Genomic DNA, 24,533 nt, shown 5'->3' with positions numbered 1-24,533 from the left:
ACAGTATTAGACAATATTTGCTTGTACTGATCATATCCTCTGCAAACACTGTGGTCTCCCTCATTTCTGGTAGTGCCTCGCCTCTCTGGGGTGTATGGAGGAGTGTCCATACACTTGCACATTATTGTGTACTCCATGGATAATTTGTTTTCTCTCCTAACACCCTGAGCCTCAAACTCGGATCAAAACATGGATCTTCTCGGACGTAGATATCCTGCAAGGCACAGCATTTTCCGCAAAGCATCCACTTGGCCCTGCCTTCACAAACATAAGGGCACTACGCTTTCGTCACTGTGTTGGAACTTGCTGTGTCGTGGCCCGCTGGGGCAGGTAGCTAACAGTCTTTTTGTACCGGAGTCAGAGTACTTGAAGTTATTTTATTTAAATATGTTGTGAGGAAATGTAGCATTCTTTTTGTAGGAGCATTATTTTTCACTAGTGTGTGCGTGCGTGTGTGTGGCACGGATAAAATAAAACGATGTTTTTAAACCCACAGTTGTACTGTTACTGACATTGCGACTTAAACACATTTGTGCCTCCCCTACACTCATCAGGAAAAATGTAGGCCAACGCACTGAAACGATAACACAGTCTCGATAACAGAGACGAGAGACCTAAGGTCGTCACTTACATGAGGAAACTATGCGTCACAATCACTTGTCACTCACCTTGTGAGAAACCAGGAAGTGCCTCGAGGTAAGCGAGATCGGAATAGATTAATATAAATAATATTTTGCCACAGAATATGTGATAAATAAAGACGGTAGCCTAGCCTAATATGCGTGAACTGGACACGAATAGCATACGAACTCCAACTGTGTCGATGATAGGCTAGGTAGGCATACTTATTTTGGAGTTAGTTCATGATTTGAAATTCAACATTGTGTAACATTAATTGAATAGCCTATAGGCCTACTATGAATAGGCTACAATTGAATGGGATTTTTTACAAACCTACGAATATCAATGTCATATTTAAGTCATGCAACCTTAATGGTAACTGCTGGTGATGCATGTGTTTACTGCGCCATCTTGTGTGTGTAATTATATTACATCGTGTATCTGTGAAATTCACAGGTGCAGACTTGAAAATGCCATCGGCGATTCTTACATTGCGCGACCACAGGGATGATGTAAATGGATGTGCCTTATCAGCAACTTTGTTGGCGACCTGCTCCGGAGACAAGACTATCCGGGTGTACTCCCTCGGTGACTTCGCTGAGTTGCCTTTCTCCCCACTTTCGGGCCACGGATATGGGGTACACTGGTGTTGCTTTAGCAGCTGCGGAAACTACCTTGCATCTTGCTCCACGGATGCCACTGTTGTCATTTGGAGCATGGACACGGGCGAAATTATATTTAAATATGAGCACCCCGGTCGAAGCCCAGTGAGAGTCTGTGCGCTTTCCCCGACTCCTCTTTAGTGCTGTCCTGTGCATCTGACGGGACAGTTGCCCTGTGGGATTTTCAGTCACCGAGTCTGCGAAGGTGAGCCCATTTAATATTAAGTTATTAAAATCCATATCTTTTAGAGTCATGTTATCTTTACTAGAATAAAAGTATGCATTTCATAATAGACCTGCATACACATATCTTTAGTCTTTTTTAATTAGGCCTACTGAATGCTTTTTGTAACGCCCTGTTTTCTTTGTATGATCAGAGGTACAGTAGGCCTACATCATTCTTCAGTTTTCATTTGCTACCAATAAAGGCTATGAGTATACCCATTGTAATTCACACACACACACACACACACTGCAGGACAGGTGAGGTCACTGAGGCCACTGTGCTGGCCTGCTCCTTCACTCCTTGTGGCCAGATGTTTGTGACCGGATGCACCGGTGGAGACCTGAAGATCTGGGACTTGGACCTGGTCCAGCTTCATGCCCAGAAGGTCGCACACGACCTGGGAGTCAGCTGCTGCCAGTATGACCCCATCGCTCACGTTGGTAAAGGCAGTGCAATGCAGGCATTCTGTTCCCTTATCTAATGTCTCTGACTTAAAACAGTCTGATGTTGTAGCTAATTCATCAAAGGGCACACACAGTACACAAATGAAATGAGCTGTTGATGTGCTGCTTAAGTTGCTCCCTTTCCTATTAACTGTTGCCAGAACATTGCGTATAATTATACTAAGTTGAGGATAAGAACCACTGAGGATCAGCTTTGGTCTTAATACTCAACAGCTTGGCAAACTGTGTAATTTGGATATTACACAGGCTTTTAGTCCCTTTTAAACACAACGCGCACAAGTGCTGCATGCAAAAAAACGATGCTGTTACATAGCAATCCACAATCCAGTTACACGGTAATTAAAAAACTTTTTCTATGTTGTCATATTTATACAGAAGGAACACTCCCTTAGCAACTGTGAGCTTGCAGTGTTTTTGGAAACTACTGCCAAAGGAACCACTAAATTACTTTATAGAGCCCCACAATTCCAAAACATGCATCTTATTTTTATTATTCTTATTTGTTTTTTTAATATTATTTATGCAAGGTGACATCTATTCTTTTTGGTGAAAGTCTCCCTGAAGCTCAGTCCTCCTCCCTTGGCAGCCTGCAACCTAAGCCCACAGTCAGTAGAGAATCATCCCAAGAAGGCACTTTATATCAGCATCATGTTTCCTGTGCTCGGTGTTATATTTTTATAGCTGATAAAGCATTCTCTCAACACGGAGAACATTATTGCTTATGCTGCCATTTCCTCTCTCCCAGAGTGCCTTGGCTAGTTCCTCTGAAAAATGTGATTAGAATGCATTAAATGCAACACTGTTATATATCCCTTAAAACTCTTTTTCCGAGTCATCTGACTCTGCAGTGCAGTGCACACGCTCAGATGAATTTGACCAGCAAATCAACCCTCGTCTGGACTGTTCCGTAGTTATTTAATAATATTATGTGTATTTTTCCTTCCTGTGGCTAACTGACTTGGCTCTTGTGCGTCACAGACGGAGAGACGGTCAAGTTTCGATTGGTGTCCTGTGGGCAGGATAGCCTGCTGAAGATATGGATAATTTCCCAGCATGCTGTCGCAGGTAGGCCAGACACCCACTCAACCCCCCACTACAGTCCGTCCTCTCCATCCTGTACATGTATAAGCAGGGGGCTCTTAGAGTGCTCACTGTAGTGTGTGATGAAAGGATCTGTCTGCTGAAAGCTCCTTTGAGTGTTGTATGATTATTTTGTTGGCTGTGTTTATTTCTCAGCTGGCCTTTTTTATTTCTCGCTTTTCTTTTTTATTTATTGGGTCTAGGAAGAAAATAAGCTGCACCTTCTCCTGTTTTAATCTCTAGTGTTGATAGAATGTGTTTATAAATCAAGCGCAATGGAACCTGGGGATGAATGGAGATTGATGCACGACAGTGGTGATGCACTGTGTGTGTGTGTGTGTGTGTGTAAAAGATAGAGAGATTTTGTGCATGCACTGTACATCCAGGTCAGTGACTAACCTGTCTCTGTTGCTGTGGAAACGGCCAGTGTCTGGGGGAGATGTGCGTCCAGTGTCATGTCTCGCTGGGACAGGCATGAAGCCTTTGTGCTGAGAGAAATGAGACAGACAGACAGAGAGGGTGTGTGTGAGTGTGTGTGTGCACATGCACACTCTCGCCACTCAAACGTGGCTCGACAGGCACTGGTCACATACTCATCAGGCAGTCATAAACAGACAGATTTTTCTGTGTCGACGAGGACGAGGTGACACTGAAAAGTGCACTGTTGTATTTTGATGCTCATAATTCCCAGTCCACTCAGACCACATCTAAACAAACTGATGCAGCTGATGTAGGCTTTAGGGGCTGTGTTTGGCACCAGTAGATGTACTGTAGTGTGGCAGTACAGTTCCATACGGTTCTTCTGTTCCACACTGGGGTTCTCCATCTGCTCCAACAGAGACCAACGAGAGATACAGTAGCTAGGGTATCAGTATTTTAGAATTTAGAATCATCCAGTCCAACTAATCCCAGGAAACGTAATTAGGTATTGCATTTCAGCTTTGGACAAAATTAAGAATAATTGTTTCAATGCAAATAGCTACTACAGCACTAGAATAACATACTGGCTGTGTGGTAATGGGGTAAAAAGAATGAGTTTAGTTTTTAGTTGTAGAAATAATAAAACAGATGAAAAATGTTAACAAGCCATTGCTGGGGATAAGAATGCGCAGATGCAATGCCTTAGAGGGGGCTGCTCCAAAATCTACAGTAGACCGTGTCCAGTAAAGGCCCTGTCTTCTTCTGTGCAAGGGTCATCCAAGAATTATTGGTTTAAGTTGAAGATGAGAAGAACAACCGCAAAGCTGAGCAATTCCCAACAGCATTAAGGGGCACAGCCATGGCACACCATAATGAAATCTTCAAATCAATTCTGAGGGCCAATTATGTGAGCCAGCGAAAGACAGCCAGGACGTCAAATGTGCAGCCGTTGTTGTAGTACGCAGCATGCAGAGGTGACTTGAGTGTTGTGTGATGTATTGCCAGGACTAGTCCAGCAGTATTTGCCAAGGCAAACAGGACACACAGATGCACATAGCTTATTGATGTTTGTGTGTGTGTATGTGTGTGTGTGTGTATGTGTTGACTATTGATCTACAGGCTGTCGTATGCAGCTGCTGCACTCTCTGAAAGCCCAATCTGGACCTGTGCTGTCCTGTGCCTTTTCCAGTGATGGACAGCTGGTTGCATCCGGGTAAGCACACACACACACACACACACAAACACGCAAACACACACACACACACACACACACACACACACATACTCACATACTCTCTCTCTCTCTCTCTCTCTCTCTCTCTCTCTCTCTCTCTCTCTCTCTCTCTACTGTCCAAAATAGTGTGGTCTCCAGCCAATAGAAGCGGTCTGAATTCCCTGCATTATCGCTCATTACCTCTCCATTAAAGCGAATCACCAGGAAGGTCACGCAGCCACAGCTGAGAGAGTTAACAGGAAGTCTGTCAAGCAGTATTTCGAGTGGCCCAGCTGTTAACCTGGCGCTCTCCTGCGCCTGCTGCTCTCCCGTTCCACCACTAGGGGGATCTGTCTTGTCACAATGCGTTTCAACCACGACATGATTTAAGGCGCCGATGGGCATGTGATGGTTGTGTAGCTCAGTTACACCTTGTAGGAGAGATGGTATCAGTCTCTTGTCCAAAAGAACAGGTGTCTTCCTCCATTTTGACAGGGCCTATCAGCAGCTGTCCATCTTGTAAATGATGGTGATCATAGAGCCCATTTGTTTCTTTTTCCCTCGTGCACGTGCTGAGGAAATCTGTCCTTGGTGACTGTAATCATGTCTCCTTTTTGTTTTTTCCCTCCAGATCTGTGGATAAAACGCTGGCCGTGTACGATGCCGTGAGTAAATGATGCATGAAGTGTTGTTAAATGCCTTTTCTAGTAAGGGTCAGTATTGCTTACAGTCACAATCACCTACGCATAACATATGCGCAAACACACACACACGCACCTACACACACATACTTCCTCACCAACACACTGGCTCACAGCTCATGGCTTGTTTTGACCACAGAGGCATTCCTCACATACCCTTCAGTAAATGTTTGTTTTTTCACACCCTCGCAGATTCAGGGAGTGCTGCTTCACACGTTGAACCAGCACGAAAGGTAACACAGTGAACCTCTCCTCCAACTCCCCTGTTGCAAACAGCTTCTCTCACAGTTTATCCCTGGATTACTCTCTCACTCTCTCTCTCACCTCTCTCTCTCTCTCTCTCTCTCTCCCTCCTTCTCTCTCTCTCTCCTTGCGGTGTGATGTGACCGTCCTCCAGGTACGTGACCTCCTGTGCCTTCTCGCCTTCGCTCCCCTACCTCGCCTCGGGCTCCATGGACAAGACGGTAATCGTGTGGCGGCTGGGGGACGGCGACGAGAGCGGACGGCACGACGGTGGGTGTCGCGCTGCAATCCATCACGGCGCCTTGACCACTGCCCACCACTAACACCCCCCCCCACACACATACCCACCACTCCCTCCCCCCACACACACACACATACCCACCACTACCCCCCCCCCCCCACACACACACACATACCCACCACTACCCCCCCCCCCCCCCCCCCCCACACACACACACATACCCACCACTACCCCCCCCCCCCCCCACACACACACACACATACCCACCACTACCCCCCCCCACACACATACACACCACTACTCCCCCACCCCCACACACTCTGCTGCTGCTGCTGGACTCCAAACTCCCTGCAGTGTTGTGTGTGTGGTCCCCAGTGAGCGCTAATGCCCCTGTGAGCATCCCATCAGTCAGACAGTCTCATTATGAGTGTGGGCGCCGCCTGCATACTAATGAGGGAGGGAGATGGGGGAGGAGAGAGAAGGAGAGAGAAAGAGATAAAGTGTATGTGGAGAGAAAGAGAAGAGAGAGGGAAAGAGAGAGAGAGGGAGAGAGATGGAGAGAGAGAACGCAGACCAAGGCCAGACTCATTAATTGGGAATGATGGGGTCTTCTCCGACCCAGCGTAGCCGTAGCCGCGCTCACTTGAACTCTTCTCTCCCCCATGTCTCACTGGCCCTCTCTCTCCCTCGCTGCCTCCAGCGGTCTGTGACTGACCCACACTGGCCCAGAGGCAGCAGGCACCAGACACAAACAGGAGCTAGTGCTGGACAGTAGTTCTGTATCAGTTTAGTTACAGTAGGAGCATTTTCTTCCTCAGGAAAACACACACTTTCAATATCCCCAAAAATGTCTGTTTAGAGCGGTCCAATATCTAGATATTCAAGCTCGTTTTTTCATTTTCCTATAATTAAAATAAACATTTACATGCTTGCTGTGCTATTGTGTGTTTGATGACATTTTGACAGCTGTTTCATTTCTGATGCATCATTTCACCTTAAATGTGTTTTAATTTCTCTTCCCTCTCTAGCTGAAGCCGCAGCTGCTGTTTGTCCAGGTAAGAGTGCTGCACGGGGCACATTGAGCTGTGACTGTGACTGTGACACATCTCCCCTCCTGCACGTGCTCTCTTTAACCAGCCTGCCAGTGAGGCGAGCAGGTGCTGCAGTGGCAGATATCTCTCATCCACAGAACAGGCAAAGGCCACCATTAGATGAGGAGTTAAGAGGGCAGTTAAAAGGCCACCATTAGATGAGGAGTTAAGAGGGCAGTTAAAAGAAATGATGATGACGCGTAGAGTGCGATAAGATGATGATGACGCTCGTCTTGGAGAGAGAGGAGGTGTGTGTGTGTGTGTTTGTGTGTGTGTGTGTGTGTGTGTTTGTGTGTGTGTGTGTGTGTGTGTTTGTGTGTGTGTGTGTGTTTGTGTGTGTGTGTGTGTGTGTGTGTGTGTGTTTGTTTAGGGGCAGGGGGAGGCTGGTCCAGGACAGTGATGCTCACTCTGGCATAGACTTGCATCCGCTGCTTCAGGCCAACACTGTCTGCACTACAGCCCAGCTCTAGGCTGTAGAGATGTTTACATAACCCCCCTTCCCTGAGTTACTGCCTGCTCATTATACCCCAACACACACACACACACACACACACACACACACACATAATCACATACATACACACACACACACATAATCACATACATACACACACACGCACATAACCACATACACACTCAAACACACACACACACACACACACACACACACACACACACACACACACACACTCCTCTGGTCTGCTCTATCAGAATGTGGGAGGAAGGGAGACATTTCATACACGCACACTTGATAAGCTGACACTCGGCTCTGAATGATTTAATGGCTCTCCTTGATGGAGGAGTAAAGAACGAGCCTCATCCTTTCCCTTAAGTGTGTTTTCACGGAATCCGCTAAACATCACTCTCATGTCAGCGCCAGCACCTGTGTAAGATTGGTCAGAGGGCTGGGGGAAAAAAGAAACCAAGGCGCTTGGCAGAGGAAGCGGAGCTTGTAACGGAATGAGAGAGAGAGAGAGAGAGAGGGAGGGAGGGAGAGGAGGGGAAGAAGAGGGAGGAGGAGGAGAGCAAGAGCGATAGCATACGGCGCTGGGAAAGCAAACAAGCGGCCGGTTTAATGAGAAGTACCTCTAAGACAGCCGCCACCGCGCAATCAGTCAGCTGCCTAATGACAGACGGCGATGGAGGTGCGAGGAGCAGCAGGGACGTCATTAGGCCAGAACACACACACACACACACACACACACACACACACACACACACACATACACAGACACACACATACACAGACACACACACACACACACACACACACAGACACACACACACACACACACACACACACACACACACACACACACACACATACACACACACACATACACACAGACAGACAGCCCACCGGGGGGTGAAGTGAGGGGGGGGGGGGGTTATATCTCGGTAGAGGGGTGAAAAATGAGCGGCCACTCCAGCCAAAGTCGCGTGAAGGTCGGCCGGGCTCCGGCGCTCAGGAGGAGGAGCTGGTTCCTGCCGAGGCCAGAGAAGCGTGGAGGAGGTTGAGGAGGTGGAGGACTGAGGGTTTGGCAAGGGCTGGAGCGGAGGGAGGGAGGGAGAGAGGGATGGGGGAGGAGAGGCAGGGGTTGATAAATATGCACAGGACACGCAAATGAAATTGAGGAGCAGATTAGAAGGGAGGGGGGCATGGGAAACCAGTGGAGGGTCCTTTCATTTCTGTAAAGGAGATTGTGTGTGGTATCAGAGCAGAGGACAAATCTGTGTATATTTGGAGAAGTGTGTGTGTGTGTGTGTGTGTGTGGTAGAATTGTTTGCATGGGGGGAGGGGTGGAATGTAGAGGAAGGATTTTTGCAGGAATCTGATAAGTCTCATTGGAACAGGATGTCTCAAGGGTTTTTGAGGTGTGTGTGTGTGTGTGTGTGTGTATGTTTGTGTTTGTGTGTGTATGTGTGTGTGTGTGTATGTTTGTGTTTGTGTGTGTGTGTGTATGTGTGTGTGTGTGTGTGTGTGTATGTATGTTTGTGTGTGTGTGTGTGTAGTAGTGGTAGTGGAGGGAGCTAATGGGGGAGGCCCTTCCTGTTTTTGTGCTCGGCAGGAAGGAAGCGTGCGGCCATGGGTCACTCCGGGCTGCTGGTGAGAGACTGGACTGAGGAGCACGTGGGTGCCTGGCTGGCCGAGGAGGGAATGGACGAGCTGGTCAGCGCCTTCAAGAGCCACAACATCGACGGCCCCAAGCTCCTGAGCCTCACCAAAGACACCCTGGCCAAAGAGCTGCATATCGGTGAGCTGAGAGCACTGCTGTTCTTGTGTGGTCCAAGACCTTGTGCTGTTCATTCTATTGTGATGTGGCCTTGTGCTGTTCACTCTATTGTGATGTGGCCTTGTGCTGTTCACTCTATTGTGATGTGGCCTTGTGCTGTTCACTCAATGCTGGCTTAATTAGACTCGTGTTCAGCATGGAGGCCAAGTACAGAACTATGTATGTAATATGAGTCACCTAGCTCTTCTGAAACTCATTCCGAAACACATCCGTCACACATGTAGTACATGAAGTTTTACATCTAGATTAAAGTTTTACATCTAGTGTTATATGTTTGCCAAGGACAGACTGCATAATTGATCAAGTGTTAGCGGGGAGGGTTTGATTTAGTGATCCAATAGACCATGGTGGTGGAGAGAGTGGGGTGTTCTTGTACTCTGTGGCAGCACGGTATTTTTCAGCTTCTCTGTAGCAGATACTCTTTTATAAATCAGCTTACAAGTTGTGTTTCTTGTCAGCAGCAGCTACCTATCAATCCTCGGTGGAGGCCTTTCGTGCGCTCATATCAAATAAATAAGATTCTGGCGGCGCGCCAGCATGAAATATTCATAAATACATGAGGGAGAGTGGGAGAGGAACGAAATACATGCGTCGTCATTCACCAGCTCTGGGAGGGAAGCCGTGCTAGGAGTTCCAAATGCACCGCATGGAATTGTGGGTAAGCGCAGACCTTGAATTTCCCCTGGGGATCAATAAAGTATCTATCTATCTATCTATCTATCTATCTACTAGCATCAGCACCATTGCCAATACAGGGTTTTCAGCGGAGTAGTGTCAGAATTAATGCTTCACTGGTAAATGGATTGAAGAGTGACCTTTTCATGAGATGGAGCCTAGGTAAGGCCCACAGGGTGCAATGATGGATTAGTTGGTGGCATTATTAGCATTATTAGCGACAAAGGTGGCCAGATGGGTTGATTGAAGGGAGGCCCCACGGACTGTTTTATCTGTCACTGCCGCGTCAGGGAAGTTGTTAGCCTTTGCCCCTCTGGTCACCGTTGTTTGGATTTTTGATTATGCCATTTTAGCCCTGCAACACTGCATCACCCAGTCTCTCACACACACACACACACACACACACACAAACCCCCTCCACAGCGGCCACAGCGCCTCAGGGGACTTGCAAGCATTTGCTAATTAATTAAATTTAGCGAGACGCTGAAGTCATCATAACCTGGTGCCATCTACGTGATGCGTTTACCAGTGCTGCTGTCTCTTCCCGGCTCTCTTGCGTTCTCTCATCAGAGTGTGTGGGTGCATGTGTGTGAGTTGAGTGGACGTTGCCAGTTGAATACTGATGAGGTCCTCATGGCGGCCCTAATAAAAGAGCTCAGAGAGGGAAAGTGCTGTGATTGAAAAGATCATTCAGCTGTTTGCGCAGCTCAACCTCCGTCCTTGATAACCAAGCAGACCCCCCCCCCCCACAAAAAAAAAAAGTCACCATCAGGAGGGTGGTCAAATGAGCCCCGTCCAGCTCAGCGGCTGCCCGGGGAGAGGACCTAAGGGAAGCCACCTGCCAGGACAAATTATCTGAAAGAGCCAGACACCAAGCTTTACATTTATCTGGCTCCATCACTGCCGCTCCCACCCGCTATGAGGTGCATGATGTCACCACCCACCGGTGTCATCCAGAAGCTGCCATTATTTGCACACTGGGGGCCCTTTAACTCCCCCTCTCTCCTTTTAGAAAAATAGACTCTTCCCTACGCCTGGTTGAAATATTTACTCCATTGTGTTTGCCATTGAGTCGGTGATGGTATTAACTGGGTTGCGGCTGCCTTGCGTGCTCATTCTAGTTTTATATGAAATGGCCTTCTCCTGCGAGGCCATTTTGTCCTCCCATGGAAACTCTATGAGGGAGGCCCCATTAGATGGTTATTGCAGGCGCGGAGGGAAATCCTCTGGGGTGACATTCGATTGTGCGAGCGTGTGAATCATCCCGACGCCGGCCGCCTGTGAGAATGAATGTGTTCCGATGAGAACCGCTAGACAAGTGCACTGCGGAGTTGCGCCACTTTGTGTGTGTGCCTGGCGAAATGAGTGTGACCATTTTTCTGTGTTCCCTCTTTATCCTCAAGGTTCGCTGGGGCTCCGTGGGAAGGTTCTGCGTAAGATTGAGGAGCTGAGGCCGTCGCTGGATGGTTCGGCGGCTCCAGACGAGTTCCTGTGTCCCATTACCCAAGAGGTCCTTAAGGACCCTGTCATCGCCGCAGGTGAGCTAGTGAGAGCCGACGACCCACAGACAAAACGGCACCTGCAGAAGTATTGAATAGAATATTTCAGTTTGTCCTGAGATTTTACAACTCAGAACCATTTTGGTGCACCTGCACAATTCTATTATAACACATTGCCCAACCCAAGGAAGGCAACAGAGGACTTGACAGGCTGCAGGAACAAGGAGCTTAATACTTCACTCTACTGCTAAGGGGTAGATGAAGGCCCTTGGTTTATTACTTAGAGCCCAAAACTACACAATTGAGTATTTGGCCCGTTACAGGCGATGGAGATAGAGTGTAGATCAGTGGTGAAGTTCAGTGGTTTAATGTGTGTATGCTGCCCGGACAGATGGCTTCTCCTACGAGCGTGAGGCTATCGAGAGATGGATCGGCACCAAGAATCGCACCAGCCCCATGACCAACCTGCCCCTGCCCACCACCATGCTTACGCCAAACCGGATGCTGAAGATGGCCATTAACCGCTGGAGGGCCTCCCAGTGATGGAGAAAGAATCCTTCTGATGATCCTGAACCTGATGAAGCAGTAATCCACTAGTTCAAGTGACGGAAGAAAAACAACATGACTGCTCTTGACTGACGCAATTGCAAAATATGCTGTTGTGCAATGATCGTCATTTCCAGATGAGGTTGTTTTTGGCTCTATTCTATTCATTTTAAACTGAACAGAATGTGTCATCAAGAAGATGCATGGTACTTGCAGTAAAACCCTGTTGCTTGGTCACATGGGGTGAGGAAACAGCATTACAATGATGATAACCCACTGGGTTGGAGAATGAAATAACTATAATTATATAATCATAAAATGCTTTTAAGGCCCATTTCCCAGACACACGTAGATCTAAAATGTACAGTTATGCACTTTTTAAAGATGTATTTTGAATGTGAACCAATCAAATGAACAAGCTGTAGTTTTACCACTAACTACGTACAACTGACATCATCTGACCCTACACCCGCCATGTACCTCAATTGGCTTTGCATCATTGTAGCTGGGGCTGTAAATGAATAAACGGCAATAAATAAAGATTAGATTTTAAAGAGTGGAGTTTATTTCCCCCCATGGTGAGTATGGCAGTAATGCACCATTACAGTATGTGATTACAGATAATAACAGCTCACAATACTGGAAACATGGCAACAATTGCAAGTAACATACATATTAAAATAGAACCAATGCCCTCAACCCAATATCTTTTTTTTGTAATTATCGTTTTTTTAAATTCTTTATTATAAACTGCAACTGTGGCATGCACTTTAAACCAAAAGTTCTCAATTAGAGCTTATTGTAAAATGTCTTAGTAGCTGTGCAAAAATAACTATATAAAATATATTGCTTTTACAATTACCAAGCCATAGGCGCTGTAAATAAATTAACCTAGACAGCAACAACAAGCAGATACAGAGAGGAACCAATTCTGGGGATTTTGGGAACATTATAGGGCAGATTTATATAATGTACAAACATACAAACAAGTACATTATTTTTTTGTAACCTCAAATGACATTTTGATTGCCCCCCTCCCTCCCGCCCCAAAAAAGTTAAAATAGAACTCAAAATACACATAATTTGAACAAGTCAATTACACAGACACAGACCTTCACTTTAAAGAAGGGCAAAAAAATACATTATCGCTCAGCTATGTACACAGGAGTGAGGATGCACACCCTCTTACAAAACACAGGAATGCCCATCTCGTAAAGCCACTACTGTCCACCTATGCATTGGTGTCCTTCAACAACAGCACCACTAACAGAGCGCAAACACACACACACACACACACACACACACACACACAGGCCAATCCCCACACCTGAATTCTATCTGTACATGTAGTGTAAGCACTGGAAAAGGCTTATGTTCACTAGTAAAGTGCCATCACTGTTTGGTGGGGGGGATACGGCCCCACGTCTGTGCTTAGGCAACAGGCTTGCCCTGTTCCCCTCTCTTCATCACCCCTCTCCCCAACACTTGAGCACTGTATAGACCTCTGAGGACCAACTACAAAAGGAGGCCATAGTTTAAGTCCATGGATGGAGTTCTGTGTCCAAGCAATTTTCATGATGGGAAAAGAACATCAGGGGTTTTGAATGATCACACCTGCCAAGCTCTGGTGCTAGGCGCACTCTGAAAATGCTCCCGTTTTGCCCAAGATCCTTTCGTTATTTGGCACTACACGAGAGCTAACTGATAGTATATTTCTCTCATTGAGAAAATCCCACAGACACAGAAATCCATTATAGATTACTAAATGACCACATCCTCAGAGGTCTATTTGACACAGTTTATGACCGAGGTTGCACCACTTTAAAAAAAAAAAAAACTTGCTAAGAGTACATGACAGCACATTTGAGCGTTTCCAAGTCAAATGTCTCCAGCTTGGCTGAATCAGAGGGAGCTTTTAGTCCTGTAACAGAAGCTGCTGGCTGACGATGAGTGCAGATTGAGTCCAAAATAGCAGTTAAAAAGAGCTGTCTCTGGTCCACATAATTAAACAAGAAAGCTCAACGCCGAAAACCAAAGGGATATTCAAGGCAGATGGCAAAATAAAAACAAAAAACAGCAACAAATGAGTATGAGAATGAAACCTAAACAAATCAAACTGAGCCCATGACATGGTTCTGTACTTGTGAGATTTAGAGAGATATACTCTTCCAGTGGGTGAGCAAAAGAACACCTCTATACATTGGACTCTATAAATGATCGCTTTGGTTTCATCGAGGCTACATGAATGGCGGGATTATCTCGGGCTAAGCCTGGCTGCTTGGGCTTGCCGTCCAGGTAGGAGTGTGGCAGCGCCATGGCTGGCTTCGACTCCTTGTAACAGGTGGCCACTTGGCAGAACTTCTCGGCGAACTCCTTGGCGTGCATGCCGTTGTGCAGGCCAACGGAGGAGGAGGTGGAGGAGGAGGTGGAGGTGGAGGTGGCGGAGGACAGGCCCTGAGACGGAGCTTTCAGCTGCTCGTGGTGGTATGCGCTCGCCGGCTTGCTGTAGGGCAGCTCGCAGGGGACAGCCTGGAGTCCCAGGGCCGCCATGCTGTGGCTGACCAGCCCCTCCGAGGAGTGGCTCTGCCAGCCGCGGCTCGCGGGAGGGTGGCCCGGGTGCTGCTGCAGTTGCTGCTGCAGTTGTTGCTGTTGCTGCAGCTGTTGCTGAAAGCGGGCAGTCTTGTCCATGATGCCCATGAAGGGCCTGGGTTTGTAGTCGGAGCCTGTGGGCACCGGCTTGGTCTTGTCGGACGAGGAGGAGGAGGAGGAGGCGGCGGTGGTCTTGGAGCGCACGTCAGGGCCCTGGAGCTTGCCGCTGTCCGAGAGGCTGCTGCTGGACGCCAGGCTGCTGGTGGAGCTGGACACGCGCATGTTGCCCGCCTGAGAGCCGCCGCTGGTGGACGTCGATGTGGCAGCGCTGCCGGACGGGTCCCTCGGCAGATCTTGGGGCAAACCGCCAGGGCCTCCCGGTGCCCCCGAGGCCAGCGCGTCCAGCGAGGAGGCCGAGTGCGCCGAGAGCCGCTCCGGAGCCTTGGCCGAGCCGGTCCCGTAGAGCTGGGACGGCGACAGAGCCTCAGAGTCACAGTGGTGGGTCGGAGCGGCCAGGGAGAGCCGCTCGGCGAAGCCCGGCGCCGGCTCATCGATGGGGGGCAACAGCGGGCTAATGTCGATGCCCGGTCCGGCTTTGAGCGCGCTGGACATGTGTCGGCTGGGCAGGGGGCTGGAGGGAGCGTACTGGGACTGGGATCGAGCCGCCGGCCGGCCGCCTGCCTGGAGGGAGTTCATGTGCTGGTTGGTCTTGACGATCTGCGCTTGCTTGGTGGGCTGCATGAGGGGCCCCGGCTGGGCCATGGAGTCGCGGGTCGGCGGGTACTTGTGTGCCGGCCTGCCCATGGGGGGCGAGCCAGCCCGCGCCTCCGCCAGCGTCCGGCTGAGCGAGTAGGCACTCTGCGCCCAGGCCTCGGCCCGCTTGTCCGCCTGCGGGCTGTCGTCGTCGTCCCTCGCGCTGAACGACGCGCCGTGGTGGTGGTGGTGGTGGTGGTGTCCGTCCAGCGTGCGGCCGAGGCTGTGGTCCGCCGCGTCGTCTTCGCCGCCGCCGTCGTCGCCGCGCTCGGCCTCGTGGTCCGAGTCCTGGCCGCCGGCCGCCACCAGCGCCGCGCACATCGCCCCCTGCTGTTTGCTCTGGGCGCGCTGCATCTGCTTGCACTCCTCCTCCACCCGAGCCAGGAGGCGCCGGATCTCCCGGTTGTTGGGGCACAGCTTGGTCGCCTCGTGCAGGTCCGCCAGCGCAGCCGTGAACTGCCTGCAGAGACCACAAGAAAGAGAGAGAGAGAGAGAGAGAGAGCGAGAGAACATGAAAAAAAGGAGGGAGAGTGAGATAAATGGGCGTTAAATGTGGCGCTTCACTCCCACAACTGCAGGCTCATTACTGGCTCTTGAAGTGGCAGAGTCAAAAACTTGAGGCCATCTAGCTGCGCTCGGCGCTTTACCTGCTGCTTCTCTTCGCTCGGGCCCGGGCATAATAAGCCTCGTAGGACTTCGGTTTCAGCTCGAGTGCCTTTGTTGCAAACTCTTCCGCCATGCCAAAATCCTGCAGGAGGAGAAGCAGAGATTCGGTGATTCAGTGAAAATCGGAAAAAATAACAAAGTGAGGGACTAGCTGAAGCCCGGATGACGCCCACTGCTTTTTTCCCCCGCCATTTCAGAGAAGGACAAAAGTATGAAATCGTTACTAACAAGGTTGTTATTTATGAGTCTGGGGCAGGCCATTTCCACAAGCTCTCCGCCACCATAAACGACTCAATCAGAGTCACTCAACTGGACGGCTGCACTGTTCTAATTCATTTCAAAGTGCTAGGTGTTTTAATTAATAGATTCAATCTGCTCCTTGGAGCTTTGAGCAGTTTTATTGCTCGTTTCATCAATCAAAGTGCTTAAATGGAATTGGGCTGCAAGACTGTGTCATGGGACAGCTAAAAAGCCAGTGTGTTACTCCAAACTGGGGTAAAATCTATCCAAGCTCTTAGGTCATTTAGCGTTTGTTTTTTCCCATTTCATCTTTGTATTTAATGAATGAGTCAGTCAATTTAGTCAGTGCATCTTAGTTGCACATCTCATGCCTTTAGTTAAATGCACAACACAACACAAATGGTTTTCAGGCCTTGCTATCTATGCATTACTTGATTGCTTTCCAACACTTAGCCAACAGCGTCAACACAAAACAATAAAACAGACAGTAAAGCATTGACAGCATCCTGACAGCTATTGCTACCTTACAGTTCCACATTTCCAAAAGAAATGTTGCAAAAGTGTAAAACGCTGAAGGCTGAAAAGTGTATCTCACGTTGGTTTTCCTGCGGCAGCGGGACAGGTTGAGGTACAGAGACACCCTCAGCTCCTTAAAGGCCTTGAGGTCCTCGCCGTAGCCCTCGCGAGGGAACTTCCTCAGCGCGTACTGATACCGCTGAGCTGCCTCCTTCATCTTCCCTTTCTGAAGGATGGAGAGAGAGAGGGGGATACAGAGAAAGAGGAGAAAAAAAAAAAAAAAAAAACTGTTGAGACGGAAATATACTGGAGGCAAGAGCCAACGAGAGAAAAGGGTAGGCATCATAAAACAGCTACTGCTAACACACACACAGACACACACACACACACACACTCCTTGCTCATCCATCACCTGTGTTCCACCTGAGTGGACTGTCCATTCTGCCACTGAATTCAATCTTTAAATGTCAGGGATCAATCATGGCAGTCCTTACTATCATTCATCTTCGGTGCCTTTTATTGAACGAGTAAGATGACAATCGTTTAAATTAAATTCGGCTTTTAATCAAAGCCACCATGACTCATTTGATGATAAGGAACAATTTGCCTGCCAGCACTGATCACAGCGGTCCGAGACGAGTGTTCTCAGCCAAAAAACTGTGCCCAGATCAAAAAACTTCAGTCCTTTAGTGAAGCACGGTCTACAGAAAGTTGTCTCCGGTTTGAACAAGAAAAACTGCTTTTCCTTCAGAAGCATAATGCAGCATACCTGAGACTAGTCTGGAGCTACAGAGCTACAGATGATAATAAAAAAACCTTGAAGAAAGACAAAAGGTGGATATAGCCTTGCACTGCAGAGGAGGGCTACAGCACAGTCTTTAGTACAGTCTTACCTTGTAGAGTAGGTTGCCCTCCTCCATGAGTTTCTGCAGGAGGATAATGAGGATATCAGGCTTGGACGTCGCCATGGCCCATGCAGCGTTTCCTGGGAAACAAGAAGGAGAGGGAAGCCAAAAGGTTATGGCGGGTCCGTCTGCTGCATTCTTGGGGTATAATGTCTGCTGTGAAATTGGTTATGGAGTAAAGTTACCTAAAGATTGTACCTGATCGATCATAAGGAGACGTTCGGTAGCCTTAAGAGGGTGTTATTGCGAGCAGTTAAGAAGAGAGAGAGGAGTGAGACAGCGCTGGAAACAAGGAAGCATGCTAAGACAAATAGGACTTCTGGAGCCAACGAGAAGTGGAACGTGACATGCAGCTCATCCATAAAGACGAGCGAGCGCTTAAAAACCTTATCTCTGGTCGACTAAAAGAGGTATTTATTGATCGGCCACTCAATACTGATAGAGGAGGTGCCAGAATCTGTCATGCTGCTATCAATAAGCTGCTCTAGCAGAACAAACAGGGGACTAAGGGAGTGACGTGCGACCTATTCTTATACTGTAGTGACTGATAACATCTCGCAAACTGTGGCCCGCTCAGACAACCTGTGAATGTCATTTACGGCTGGGCCGAGTCACATGCTGACCATTTTGATGAGCAGGACGGGGGAGGAGGCAGTGACCCGACCAGAAACAGAAACAAACACACCCAAACACACACGACAAAAACACAAACAGTCCCCCATCCCAGAAAACATATTTTGGGAGTCATGTGCCCAATAAAAGAAGGTATTTCCATTCACTGCTGCATGCCACTGCATTAGATCTCATCTAGCTGTTGGGCCCAATTAGGTGTGTACTCCAACTGAAGCCCTGTGAGTCTGGAGTGAGATCATGCTTTCCACATTACACCCAGTCAAACAGTGAGAATGTCCAGCGCCACATGACTCTAGTGCCGTCCGTGAGGTGCATAATCCTCCCATTCAAGGGTGACTTTTTCTGGCATGTCATCTGCCTATCATCTGGCCATACATCATCTGGGTTTTCATTCCAACTGAAGCTGCCAAACAGCAACATGATTTAGGAGCTTCCCATGCAATGGCATTTAAGCCTCCAGCACAATTCACCTGTGTGTGTCCGACACGTTTAAGCCTCTGAAAAAGGTAGGACGGTGTGAACACCACCGGCACATCCATAATGTGCATTAATCCCCTTGTCGAAGGGACACACAAACAATATCGCAATACAGCCATGCATTCTGAAAGCCAGTGAAAAAAAACAGCACATCAGGTCCTGCTGCCGGGTCCAAGTGGCCGCTAAATGCGCTAAGCTCCATAAATCTCCCCGGTCCCCGCGGGCCCCCATGCAGAGGAGGAGGGCCCACTTCTGCGCCGCCTTACCCAGCTTGGCTCCTTTCTTCAGCAGGGTCACCACCACCGAGGTGTTTCTGCAGCCGATGGCCCGGTCCAGCGGCCTCATGCCGCTGTAGTCCACATGCTCGATCACCGCCCCGCGCTCCACTAGGAAGTGCACCTGTGCCACAGGGACAGAGAGAGAGACAGAGAGAGAGAGACAGAGAGAGAGAGAGAGAGCGATAAGATAAAGAGGTGACCCAGTCAGACAGAGGAGCTGGAGAGGGTGCGACTGCAGTGAGCTGTCGAGACTCTCTCCACACACACACACACACACACCGCCCTCTCTCTCTCTCATGTGCTGGAGCACAGCCTCCTCTGCATTAAGTATAATTCATATACAGGTATCATGCCATTTCATAAAAAATGCCAAACAGGTCATCAATAAACAATCAGACGGCGTTTCCCTTTTGTCTCGGTCGGTAATATAAAGCAATAAAACGTGCATGAATAAACAATGCCAGCTCTGATCGCTGCATATATAGACCAGTATGGGGTCTGTATCAAATGAGAACAGAAGACCAGGGTAGGCATAAGCGTGGGCACTTCTGAGAGAGAAAACATAAAAGACAGCCTTTTAATGACCGATGACGGAATTCTGTTCACGCACATTGTGGCTGGATAAACATGAGAGAAGTGAAAATCGGCTTATGTCTGGTGGCACTGCGCAGCTGGCATAAGAAAGCTGGCCGTCGCAGGGAGCCTGGTAAACTCATTTGCCGGTAATGAGATTCAGCGGCGGGTGAGTGTGCGGCCGTGAGGGGTGTGTGCACGCGTATGCACGCGCGTGTGTGCGTTCGTGTGTGTGTGTGTGTGTGTGTGTGTGTGTGTGTGTGTGTGAGGGGAGTTGTAGCGGGTACTCACAATCTCGGCATCGCCGTAGAAAGCAGCCAGGTCCAGCGGCGTCCGGCCATTCTTGTCCGTGTGGTCGATGACCGCGCCCTTCTCCACGAGGAACTGCACGACATTCTTGTGGCCCTTCAGACACGCCCAGCTCAGGGGCGTTAACCCTTCCTTATCCATGGACGTTAAAGAGGCCCCTGAGAGCGTGCGAACGCACACACACACACACACACACACACACACACACACACACACACACACACACACACACACACACACACACACACACACACACACACACACAGTCTCTGTATGAGCACACAAAGGACTACAGAAGTGTCGCTCTGTCAGGACTTAATTTGATAAGCAAGCACTGGGACTGCTGCTGTCCATTATGAGGTGAGTGTCAACAAACATCTAGAATGTTCTGTGTGTGAAAATGAGCTGATTGTAAAACGTCCAGGAAGTGATGTCACTTACCCTTTGACAACAGGAAATCCACAGTGCTGAGATGGCCCTCGCAGGCCGCCACCATCAGTAACGTCCGGCCCTGTTTATCACTTACGTTGACATCAGCGCCATGCTGCAGCAACAAGTCTGCAATCTGAGAGAGGTAAACAAAAATGACAAAGAGTTTCAAATACTAACATGCATTAGCATAACCATCTCTTCAGATTTAATACTGAAAACCAGAATAGATTACATCTGTTTGCTCACTGAATGCATTCATGCAGTTACAATTGAAGAATTTGGTCCCTAAACGCCATATCTCCGTTTTTAAAAGCATTAATAAATCATGTTTATTTAATTGTGTATTTCAGGTAATATCAATACAATTGCAGTTGCTTTTGCGATTGCTTATGATTGAGTAAACATAAATAATAATAACCCAATTACAGTTGCACTGAAATTACCTGGAAAACAAAATGGAAAAAAATGTTTTATGAAAATTGGTTGAAATAGCGTTTTGGAACCAACCTCTTCAATTACTCGTTCTGCTACCCATATGTAGAGAGTACATTGCCACTTTGGGGATTTGTATGTGGAAGGGGAGTGTCTGTGTGTGTATGTGTGTGAGATTGAAAGATTGAAAGAGAGAGAGAAAGAGGAGAGAAAGAGAGAGTGTGAGTGTCTTCACCTGCCAGTGGCCCTGCCTGACGGCACAGAAGAGTGGGGACACCCCTCTGCGGTTCACCTGCTGCACCACTGCCCCCTCCTCCAGCAGCACGCCACACACATCCATCTTCCCCCGGCCCGCTGCTGCTGTTAGAGCTGTGGGACACACACACACACACACACACACACACATAAATAGATGTTAGTGCTTCAGATGTACTAATCTTGGGCAAACAGATTGCAGAAGAGCTGTCACTAACAACTACAGTTCAATTCATAAAAGCTAACCCCTTGACCTCTCAACAGCACCCACTCAGGAGAATGGAAATGAGATTGTTCTGTGCAAGGCTCTAGCAAAGCACACCCTTCACCCAAGAATTAGCCCATTCCCATTCCCATTCACAATTAGCATGAAAAACTAATATACCAATTCACACAAGGCAACCAGGCACAATTGTATTGTGGGATTCCTACTATATCTACCTATATACCAGCATTCGATTTAGATCACATTATGCATCGTGAACAACTGACTGACAACTGCTACTGACTGTAGATAGATAGATAGATAGATAGATAGATAGATACTTTATTGATCCCCAGGGGAAATTCAAGAAGCAATCAATTGTAAATACCCACTGCTTTCGGACCGACTGATGATACAGTATATGTGGCCACCACATCACCAATCCCATCATATCTGATGTTATATGTGGCCACCACATCACCAATCCCATCATATCTGATGTTATATGTGGCCTATCAGAGGCTGATGGCTGCACTTGAACATGCAGTCTTACACATCAGAGCCCGCGTGAGGGGGAGCACTTGAGTGTTATTATAAGGTTGCCTGCCTGCCAGGCTGTGGCAGTTGTCTTGGCTACTGCGGGAGGAGAGTGGAGATGTGTGTGTGTGTGTGGGGGGGGGTGGGGGGGTGGGGGGGGTAGAGCAGGATGTGGGCCCAGTGCTTCAGCTCCAGCAGATGAAAGGCTCTAAGAGCTGCAGTGCACGCAGTGCACTCACTGCCACACACACACACACCCACACCCACACACACACACACACACAAAACTGCTACATGAATCCATCTGCATCCATCATCTTCTTAACCAATATGTACATTAGCTAAATCAATACACAAAACACACAGAGACAAACACAAATACACATCACATAAAGCAACAAACCACTGAACAGCTTCCTTAGTCACCCAAAAGTATTATCGACTCATCTAAACACAGCTCTCAGGCTTATTTAAAAATAGTCCACTCACACAGGGCATTATACCGCTAAGTGGGGGATTATTAACAAGTCCACATGGATCGATCACCAGAGATGGACTCAAGTGTACTCTTTCTAATCTAGATCCCTGGAACCGCTCCGGGTTTTAAGACACAGGGTAGCCTCTCTGCTCCTCAGACACTCTACCCACTTCACTCAGGGCTGGCCATATTGCCCTCTCTCTCTCCCTCTCTCTGTTTCTCATGAGCTCTTCGCTCCCCTCCACCCACATCTGGGCCCTGTGGTGGGGGGGCGTCCCTGTTCTCCACATGGAAAACAAACATCTCTGGTTTTATCTACACAGCCATGAGGCTCGTAAACACGAGAGCACAGCAGAGCCTAAAGGGAGGATGAGGGGACAGAGAGAGAGGGGGAGAGAGAAAGAGAGAGAGGGGGGGGAGAGAGAGAAAGAATGGGGGGGATGAAACGAATACAGACAGGCTGTAGTGAAGACTGACATCAGCATGTTAGTTTCTAGTGTAATGGAGGATGTAGTGAAATACAGATTAAGCAACAAGTCATATAATCAAAGTGTTACCAATCAACCTACTTTAATCAACCTACTTTAACTGAAACGGGCGCCTCAAGGCTTGCATGGGAATACTTGGGACATCCCCCCGTCTGAGAGAATTACATGTAGAGTCTTCATTACCTCAGGAGGAGGAATACATTTCACTGGGTGAAATGTTACTACTGCCACAGCTGCAAGTTACACGCTAGTCGCTGAAAGACAGTTTTGGAGCTATTCTGTCGTTCTGAGGAGAATGGCTCTCAGCTGAGCTGACAGTGAACGTCTTCACCACACTACAATGAGAGACAGTAAAGAATATTGTTGTCACCCGCAAACACAGTGGCCCATCCATCAAGCCAAAAGCCCCAGCGTGGCCTCGTCACCGGCGCATTTCCACTAACCACACGCTCAGGGGCTGCTGGACTAAACCCCATGTGACAGGAACACGTAGGCTCCTGCCCAGCTACAGGGTTGTAAAAGATTGATGGCCCTGTCCCACAGGCCATAACCGCAGCCTAAATAATCCAACAGAACAAAACACTCGGGGCACCAAATACTCCCATATTACGCCAAGCCGCGCAATGGGAGATTCTTATCATATAAAAGGATTCTTGGCATAATTACAGTCGACAAAAGCAATATAAGATAAGGCCTGTCGACCTACTGTATATCTCAGGATATTAAGCTCAAGTCATCAATTTATTACGTGAGGTAACATGTCTGGGCTAAGGCTGAGCTATTTCCTCCAGAGATGATTTATTTAAGTGTGAGGCTTCTCTTTTTTACCCGCATAACACGGAGGAAGGCAAAGCTCCCGTGCTGTTGCATCTTGTTTTCTAAAACCATCTGCCGGCACGTCATCCGTCTGTTCATGTCAGACTGAAGACCTGTAGTTCAGCAGCTAGTCTCAGCCCAGAGTGAGCTTTTTTCCTGCCCCCCCCCTCCATCTTTCTGAGCAGCTGCCTGTTTTACTAGGAGCGCAAATCAACAGAGGAAGGAAGCGTTACAGAGACATAATTGCACGGCTCTCACTCGCAGGTTTATTCAACACAGAGATGGATTTCTACCTGCGAGTGTCGAGTCTGGAATGTAATCCAATTTTGACAGAAAATGGTGATGTGTTGGTTGTGATGATAAGACGGAGAGAGTGTTTTGGGGAGGTGGGTTCCTTTGCATAAATATGTTATTTTCCGAACGACCGCAATCTCGGCGTGTCGACACGCAGAGCGACATTTTCAGTCGACAAGCTGTCAGCAGGAGGGTACGTGGGTCAGAGCCAGTGAAGGGTGCCGATTCTCAGGCGCCTCTCTCCATCCAGGCTGAGCCACAGCTGACTCGGAATCACTTAATCACATTTCACTCAATGGCTTCAATCGTGAGAGAGAGTGGTGGTTAGTTAACTTGGCTATTCGGGGGGGGGGTGCTGCTGCAGACACTGCATGCAGCGTTGTTTTTTTCCCTCCACAGCTTTCCTCTGTAATCATCTCCAGCGATGGTTTCCGAAGCACAGCTGCGCATGAATATTAAATGCACGGCTATCACCGCTGCTCATCGCGGGGGTCACTGAGAGGAGCGTCTGGAAAATCATCAAGCTTGTTTAGGTGCATGCTGCTCCATCCAAGGTGCTGCTCAACGGTACCTGGTGTAAGGTTGCTACTACTAGACCTTGTTGTTGTTGTTAGGGTTGCTGATGTTGTTTTTGCCAGTGACTTTGGCTGTTGCCAGGGCAGAAGGATACCTGTTTCAGGC

At 48.4% G+C, this 24,533-nt stretch overlaps 2 protein-coding genes across 6 annotated transcripts in view; one reads left to right on the top strand and one right to left on the bottom strand.

The window, feature by feature from the left end:
• Nucleotides 1–584: 584 nt before the first annotated feature.
• Nucleotides 585–12,530, top strand: LOC121692667 (WD repeat, SAM and U-box domain-containing protein 1-like). The gene is given in 13 exon segments (XM_042071436.1): nt 585–696; nt 1,078–1,404; nt 1,407–1,488; nt 1,762–1,949; nt 2,952–3,038; nt 4,593–4,686; nt 5,318–5,351; nt 5,580–5,620; nt 5,785–5,900; nt 6,900–6,926; nt 9,032–9,217; nt 11,335–11,469; nt 11,822–12,530. Coding segments are annotated over 12 exon segments (1,455 nt in total). The 5' UTR covers nt 585–696; nt 1,078–1,091; the 3' UTR covers nt 11,974–12,530.
• tanc1b (tetratricopeptide repeat, ankyrin repeat and coiled-coil containing 1b) overlaps nt 12,519–24,533 on the bottom strand; it is a 123,140-nt gene continuing 111,125 nt past the window's right edge. For 3 of the 5 annotated variants that reach the window (XM_042071286.1, XM_042071295.1, XM_042071314.1), the window contains 9 exons: nt 21,015–21,148; nt 20,357–20,480; nt 19,898–20,073; nt 19,022–19,154; nt 17,844–17,873; nt 17,634–17,725; nt 16,820–16,966; nt 15,966–16,066; nt 12,519–15,778 (listed from right to left, as the gene is read on the bottom strand). In XM_042071286.1, coding sequence (XP_041927220.1) covers nt 14,170–15,778; nt 15,966–16,066; nt 16,820–16,966; nt 17,634–17,725; nt 17,844–17,873; nt 19,022–19,154; nt 19,898–20,073; nt 20,357–20,480; nt 21,015–21,148 — 2,546 coding nt within the window. In that variant the 3' untranslated portion in view covers nt 12,519–14,169. Of the gene's footprint in view, nt 15,779–15,961; nt 16,067–16,819; nt 16,967–17,633; nt 17,726–17,843; nt 17,874–19,021; nt 19,155–19,897; nt 20,074–20,356; nt 20,481–21,014; nt 21,149–24,533 lie in introns of those variants that run through there. The other 2 variants (XM_042071305.1, XM_042071322.1) reach the window with 2 other exon arrangements.

This window comes from Alosa sapidissima, chromosome 2, assembly GCF_018492685.1.
Source record: "Alosa sapidissima isolate fAloSap1 chromosome 2, fAloSap1.pri, whole genome shotgun sequence".
Classification (NCBI taxonomy): domain Eukaryota; kingdom Metazoa; phylum Chordata; class Actinopteri; order Clupeiformes; family Clupeidae; genus Alosa; species Alosa sapidissima.
Note: the sequence above shows the minus strand (reverse complement) of the source record. Positions and strands in the feature narration are given on the sequence as shown.